The sequence below is a fragment of the Numenius arquata genome, chromosome 6 (assembly GCF_964106895.1).
Source record: "Numenius arquata chromosome 6, bNumArq3.hap1.1, whole genome shotgun sequence".
Taxonomy (NCBI): Eukaryota; Metazoa; Chordata; class Aves; order Charadriiformes; family Scolopacidae; genus Numenius; species Numenius arquata.
In genome coordinates, this window is record NC_133581.1 from 57,915,486 (window position 1) to 57,923,100 (window position 7,615).

At 52.1% G+C, this 7,615-nt stretch overlaps 1 protein-coding gene and 1 non-coding gene across 2 annotated transcripts; both read left to right on the plus strand.

The window, feature by feature from the left end:
• Window position 1: 1 nt before the first annotated feature.
• Window positions 2-438, plus strand: FOS (Fos proto-oncogene, AP-1 transcription factor subunit; the record flags this gene model as incomplete). Its single annotated transcript, XM_074149584.1, is given in 2 exon segments — window positions 2-331; window positions 334-438. Coding segments are annotated over 2 exon segments (435 nt in total), but the record flags the coding sequence as incomplete, so codon positions are not given.
• A 2,273-nt stretch (window positions 439-2,711) lies between these two features.
• Window positions 2,712-2,841, plus strand: LOC141466269 (U4 spliceosomal RNA). Its single transcript, XR_012463305.1, has one exon. It is a non-coding gene; the product is annotated as a U4 spliceosomal RNA (small nuclear RNA).
• The last annotated feature ends 4,774 nt before the right edge of the window (window positions 2,842-7,615 follow it).

Consider the following 7,615-nt stretch of genomic DNA (forward strand, 5'->3'; position numbering starts at 1 on the left):
CGTGGCCGAGGAGGCTGCCTTCACCCTGCCGCTGATGTCTGAGGCGCCACCGGCCGTGCCGCCCAAGGAGACCGGCGGTGGCGGGCTGGAGCTCAAGGCTGAGCCCTTCGACGAGCTGCTTTTCTCCACGGGGCCACGGGAGGCTTCCCGCTCCGTGCCTGACATGGACCTGCCTGGGGCCTCCTCCTTCTACGCCTCGGACTGGGAGTCGCTGGGCGCCGGGACCAGCGGTGAGCTGGAGCCCCTTTGCACCCCTGTGGTGACCTGCACCCCCTGCCCCAGCACCTACACCTCCACCTTCGTCTTCACCTACCCTGAGGCGGACGCCTTCCCCCCAGCTGCGCTGCCGCGCACCGGAAGGGCAGCAGCAGCAACGAGCCCTCGTCCGACTCCCTCAGCTCCCCACCCTCCTGGCCTTGTGAGGGGCTCCAGCATTGACTGACCTGCCGGGCCCCCTCCCCTGCCCCTCCACCCCCCCACTCCCCCCCCACGGACTCGCCGCTGCGCCCCATGGGGCTCCCTGGATCCAGGGAGGGCCCTGCCACCGCCACCCCCCCCATCTGGCTGGGTGCCCTGGGGCCTGGCAGAGCGCCCCGTGCCGAGGCCTCGTACCTCTTCCAGAGATGTAGCAAATCGCATGGAGTTTGTCTCATCCCCAATGGCCCATCCATGAGAGCTGGTAGTCTGTAGCATGTCCCACATGGCTGGGTAGGTGACTCCCTCCCCTCCTTAGTATCACTAGCATTAACTAATTAATCTCTTGGTTTTAAATGATTGGAATTTAACCTGGTGCTGGGTATCTCCAACTCGTATCTAGTGCAGCTGATTAACAATAACTACTGTGTTCCTGGCAATATCGTGTTCTGATGACTTAGCAATGACCCATCTTACGTGGGGGGAAAGAGACTCTATTTTATTTTCTAGTAGGTAGATAAATAGCTATATCCATGTACTGTAGTTCTACATTGATGTTCATTGTAACTTTACTGATCATGCATTGTTGAGGTGGTCTGAATGTTCTGACATAAGTTTTCCATGAAAACGTTTTTATTGTGTTTTTAATTTATTTATTAAGATGGATTCTCAGATATTTATATTTTTATTTTATTTTTTTCTACCTTGAGGTCTTTTTTGACATGTGGAAAGTGAATTTGGATGAAACTTAAGCATTGTTTGCTTATTATTGTTCAGAGACATTGTCAATAAAAGCATTTAAGTTGACTGCTGGAATTGTCCTTGTGTTACCTTTTCTATCACTTCCCTGTGACCCTAAAGGGGTTCCCCAGCCTCCAATTTAGGCTGGGCTTTATAAATGGCAAACACTGGTGCTAGCTGCCTGGGGCATGGGGCACACTGGGGTGGGAAGACCAGTAAGGCCAGACCTGTCCTTGCCCTGGTGTTAGTCAGGGCTGGCTGTGGCTATACCCTTCCCACCCATCCTGGTGGGCACCAGGGTCACTCCTTATGGCCTTCACCATCCGATCTGTCTGGGTCTGGTCCCCTCTTGTGCCTCTGCATGTCACCTGGTGTGGCCTCTCAGGGACAAGATGTGGAGGCCTTACTGGAAAGGAGGTAAAAAGGGCAGCTGAGTTCATGCCTCTGAATTGGGGAGGCCACCTCTGTGCTGGGGCCCACCCAATTGTTTGCATGTGCCCAACTTCCTCCTGCCTGGGGAGGAGTGGATATGTGCCCCTGGACTTGGCCTGACACCTCTAGGAGCAGCTATCGTGCGTTGCCTTCTGGCCATGAGGGGAGGAGAAATGCTCACACGCTTTCTTCTGACTTTGGGCTGAGGCAGAACACTGACCCATCCCTTATCACTTGTTTTCTATTAAAGCTAGTCCTGTCCTCGTGTAAATGTGAGTTAGGGCAAACAGCCCATGTGCCCTGGGAACATGCTCCCCACCAGGGTCTGTGCAGTGTGGCCTCTCCTGCTGGAGTTAGTTCAGAGGGGCTGCACTACACCCTGCCATTCCTGCTGTGTGTGCAGTGAAACGTGGCCCCCTGGCAGGACAGCAGCTGGGGGCAGGTCACCCCTGCCTGCAGGGCACTGCTCTGCTCCTTCCCTAATTCTCACACACGAGGAGTCCCCCAAGAGTAGCAAGGCCTCCCTGATGGCATCCAGCCCTGTCACTCCAGCTCGTGAGAACTCCTTTCTCAAGGTGGAGGCAAAGACGCCACCTGCTCTGGCATGTGTGTCCAGCTGAAGGCCACCTCGACGCTCTGCTCTCAGGCAATCTCTGCAGGCTGGAGGTTTCTGTGGAGTTCAGGGCTGGGTTTGTGTAACTCCATATTTCCTGGTTGCTGCAGCGGGCTCTGCTTTCTTCACCCCTTCCCTAATCAGAACACGCACAGGATGTATCTCATCTCAATAGGGTGTATTGCAGCTTCATGGCTTGCTCAACAAGGCCTGCCCTGTGCAAAAGCAAATATTACGCGTGCGGCTTCCCGTCTTTCAACATTAAGCTGGAGGCAGTGCTGACAACTGACAAAGAATGACCCCACTTGCTACTGAGATGCCACCCACGGAGAAACAGCTACTTTCACATCGCCACTCGAGTTTACAAGGGCAACACCCAGGCGCAGCAAACGCACAGTAGCACTGACCCCTGAAGCAGTCATGTAGGTGTAGCTGCAAGAGAGTGAGACTTATGTGACAAGTAACCCTGTGAAGTCAGTAAATCTGCAATCACAACGGGCGTGAAGTCAGTAGCTTTGCGCAGTGGCAGTATCGTAGCCAATGGGGTTAATCCGAGGCGCAATTATTGCTAATTGAATTTTTTTAAGAGTCGCTTAGATGTGGTGTTGGGGGATATGGTGTAGGGGAGAACTTTGTAGAGTGGGGTTAATGGTTGGACTCGATGATCCCAAGGGTCTTTTCCAACTTGAATGATTCTATGAAATCTGGAATCACAACATGCCTTCTGCTGAAAGACCATCAGGTCCAGAGCTGGAGAATTCAGAGGTCTTACGAGAGCCTAAGCATGCTGTTGAAATCACCAGATGTTCAGCAGAGAGGCAGAAAGGAGCAGGGGTCTATATAGAGTCCCAAAATACCACACAATCCCCTCAAAGCAGGTGGAGTAATTCTGGCCGCATTCTCTCTCACGATGGCTGGGCAGGCTAAAGCAGAACTAGCCTGAGGGAGTTCTGAGGGTTCTGAGTTCTGAGGGACAGCAGTTCCGCAGCCTCACTGAGGCTTTTCCTTCTAACAGCAGTGACAGCAAGCGCCGAGTCTGAGTGCCAGCTCTGGCGTTTGTTACGCAATGATGTCAAACTCAGGGGTGGCACTACAGGAGAGACGTTACATTTAACCCCAGGCTCCAGCCCTACTCTTTGCTTTCGGTCTGGGATGATCCAGGATTCAGGATGTGCTAGACCAAAATGTATGGTGTGTTGCGGGTATGATTTATCTGCTTCCTAGCATTTGAGAACTCCATAGCGAAATCTCACTCAAATCAGTGGGAATCCCGCCACTAACTTCAACGGAGCCATGAGAGGGAGTAGCGCACCAGTCTCTGCTTGGCACGGGTTACACGCATGTCTCAATTATAAGCTCTATCTGATACATCACACAGATATCGCTCCAGAGCTTTGTGAAACAAAACAATGGAATGAGATAAGACAAGCAGGTAACGCTCGCATTATTTCTGATGCCTCCTGTGCTCCTGATCCCACCGAGGGCAGTACTGTAATTAATTCTTAGAAATGAAACTGCAACACAACACAACTGGAATAGTGGACTTGTTATTGCGAATTACAAAAAGTAGAGCTGCAAAACAACACGAAGCGCCTTAAACACCTTTATAGTAGAAAGAGAAGGGCTGGGCGGCAAAGTAACCCCGGAGACAGGAAGGGGCTGCGGATCTCGGATCGCTTCGACGCCGACAGCAACCCCAGTCGCGACAGGCTGCTCTGCACGCCCCGTCGCCTCCAGCGCTCCTGCCCCGGGCCGCGGCGGCGGGGCGGCCCCTCTCCCCGCAGAGGCCCCAGGGCCGGGCGCGGGGGCCCCGAGCCGGCACCTCTGCCGATACCTGAAATCGCCGCGGAGCTCCCCAGCGTCGGGCCAGCCCCAGCGCGACCCGGCGGGGTCTCTCTCGGGGAGCCGGCGAGCGGAGAGGCCCGCAGCGGGGCTGAGGCGGGCCTTCCCCCCGCACCGGCCGGGGGCGGCGGGGTTCAGTCCCGGGGGGCCGAGGCGCCGCTCCCGGTCCCGTCCTGCCGCAGGCGGCGCCGCCCTCCCCTCAGGCAGCCGGTGGGTCGCCCGGTCCCCGCGGCCGGTCCCCGCCGCGCCTGCGCGCCCGCCGCCCTTCCCCGCCGCCCTGTTTACTGTTTGGTTGCCAGGGGCGGCGGGGGCGCGTCAGGGACGTGACGTCGCGCTCCCCGCGGAGACGCTACGAGCCAACGCCATGACGCAAGCGCTTCCGGCCCTGCCCATATATGGCTAAAGCGGCGGCGCTCCTTTTTCCCGTCGGTTGGCGCGTGCGGCGCTGCGGCGGGAAGATTCCAGAAGGGGGGGGGGTGGCGGGTGGCTGGGTGGAGGCGGTGCGCGAGGGTTGCCGTCGGGCGTAACGGCCGGCGCGCGGGGCGGGTGGCCGTGTCCCTCAGCGTCCTCACAGCCCGGGGCTACCCTGTCTTGTCTCCTGTCCAGGGAAGGCGCGAAGCCGGTGGCTGAGCTCCCCGCGGGTGGGCAGCTGTGGTGGGCTGGCAAGGCAGCGTGGGCTGCGGCTAGCCCTCCTGCGGCGCTCCCATCCCCTTCTGGGGGGGGGGTGGTGGTGGTTGAGGTGCCAGGAGAAGGGATGGGAGCCTCCATGGCTCCCCACGGTGCTGGGTGCGGAGCTCTTGCTGTCCTTAATTGGACTTCCCAAGCGTTGCCCATCCACCTGGAAATCTCCACGATCAGCTCTTGGCTGGAAGAATTGACCTGTGATGGTGAAAAATCAGAGGTGATATATTTCAACTTAAGAGCCAATTGACCAAGGGAGGTGATTCTCATCCTCTGGTGAGACCCAACCTGGAGTACTGCATCCAGCCCTGGAGCGCCCAACATAAGAAAGACATGGACCTGTTGGATCAAGTCTAAGAGGAGGGCTGTGAAGATGATCAGAGGGCTGGAGCACCTCTTCTGTGAAGATAGGCTGAGAGAGCTGGGGTTGTTCAGCCTGGAGAAGAGAAGGCTCCAGGGAGACCTTATAGCACCTTTCCAGTATCTGAAGGGGGCATACAGGAAAGATGGGGAGGAACTTTTTACAAGGGCATGTAGTGATAGGACGAAGGGTAAATGGCTTCAAACTGGAAGAGGGCAGATGTAGATTAGATATCAGGAATAAATTTGTTACTGTGAGGGTGACAAGGTACTGGAACAGGTTGCCCAGGGAAGTTGCAGATGGCCCATCCCTGGAAGTGTTCAAGGCCAGGCTGGATGAGGCTTTGAGCAACCTGGTGTAGTGGGAGGTGTCCCTGCCCATGGCAGGGGGGTTGGAACTAGATGATCTTTAAGTTCACTTCCAACCTAAACTGTTCAAGGATTTTTTTTTAATGTTATTTCTGTATGGAATTTGATGAAAGAAAATAATTACCATTTTTTATTGCACTTGCAGTATCAGAGCTACCCTGTGAAGCCTGATTTCAGTGGAGCTGGTGACCAGGCACCTGTATCCTTGAACACTTGTTCTGCTGGTTCTCTTGTCATTTATTTTGTTGGTTCTTTGCCAATAAATCTGACTCTTCTGCTTTCAGTCAAAATAGAACAGGAAGCCTGCCAAGAAAAGTTTTCAGAGCCAGTGGACAGTCAAAAATAAATGGATTGTTCAGAGAAGATAAGGTTCTAGAAAAAAATTAAATTAGTGTTTTGTTCTGTGCTCACTGTAGAGGAACTTGGGAAGATTCCGGTGCTTTCACTCATTTTTGTGAAAGATTTATCAGAGGGTATGTCTCAAGCTGAAGTGTCTGTAGAAAAGGTTACGAAACAAATAGCTAAAATAAAAAGCGCTGAACAGTTGGGCTGAATGATATTCATCCAAGAGTTCTAAGAGAAGTCAAGATTTAAATAGCTGAGCCGCTTACTAAGGGTTATGTGTAACATCTCATTTAGAAGCACTTTAATAACAGAGAATGGGAAGATAGTTAATATGCCAATTAAAAAAGCAGCTAGAAGAGTTCAGGAGAGCTGCTGAGCAATGAGCCTGTTATCTGTACCAGCTAAGTTAATGAAAGCTGTTTGAAAAGGCGAACTAGTGGGCCCAGGGAGAAAATGGTATACTATGAGAGCTGGCAGAGGTTTTCTAAAGAGAAGTCCCAGCTTCACAGGTTGTTTGGAGTCCTGTGAGGAGCCAGCAAAGCATGTGGACAGGAGAGATTCAGCTGATGTAGTCTACTTGGGTTTCTAAAAAGCATTGAGCGAAGTCTATCAGCAAAAGCTTCTGAAGAAACTGTGGAGTAAGGGGAGAAGTTTTCAAGTGGGTAGATGATGCTGGCTTAAAGACAGGCTGCTGCAGAGAGCAAAAGTCTTCTCTCGATGGAAGGAGTCAATATGTGAAATTCCACAAGCATCTGAATTGGAACCTGTGATCTGAGAGGAACTGTAGTAAAACTTCACAACACGAAGTGAGCAGGTGATGCAATTTGATATATGTAAATGTGAAGTGTTTCAAATGGGAGATAAGCAATCCTAACTTCAAATACCTGGGAACAGCCTAGAAACTGATTTACCACTTAGGAACAAGATCTTGGCATAATAATAGATCTGTGAAAATCTCAGCTCAAGGCTTGGTAAATGAGTAAATCAAATGTTAGGAGGTAATAAAGAGCTAGAGAACAAAGCAGAGAGCATCATCATGGCACGGGGTAAATCCACGGTGTGCCAGTGCTTTGAATGCTGTGTACAGTTCTGATCTTATCTTCAGAAGGACATAGAGCACTAAAAGAGGTGCAGAGAAGTAAATAGGTGTTCTGAGGTGTGGAACAGCTTCTGGGAGAGAAACAGATAAATTAACTAGGACTCTTCAGCCTTACAGAGACACGAGTGAGGGCAGGTTTCTTTCAACGTGAGAACGATGTGCATAAAGTGAAACTTGGGGAACGTGGGATAACCCCAAACTTGATGAGGTTGCTCATTCCTTATTGTGGTTACTTGTGGAAAACCTTGTTTGTGATTTTGGGGGTGCTACAAGGGTGGGGTGGTGTTTTGAGCAGAAAAGAAGTTCAGAGAATGAACAGAAGAAAAAGTTAATGAGGACTGTTAAATACAAAAATAACCCCTTTGGCTGTGGAAGTCCTGATTTTTGTAAATTTTTTGGGCCTTGGGGAATACTGCAGGGAGGCAGCACTACACCTCGACTTTGTCCTTACAACTTTCCTCAGCTGATTGCTGTCAGGTAGTGTCAGATGAGTGTGGCTGAGAGCGGGGTGGGGGGGAAAGGTGTGCTTGATCTGATCAACTATGACTATTCCTATGGGGGTTTGTAAGTATTTAGCTGACCTTCTGCTCTTATTCTGTGCTTCCTTATTGTAATGGTATTTGAGATTTGTTTAAATTGCCAGAAGATGTGATCTCATATGTCCGTGCTCCTCATCCGTTCAGATCTTTTGCTGATAAGGTTGACGCTGCTTCCGGCAG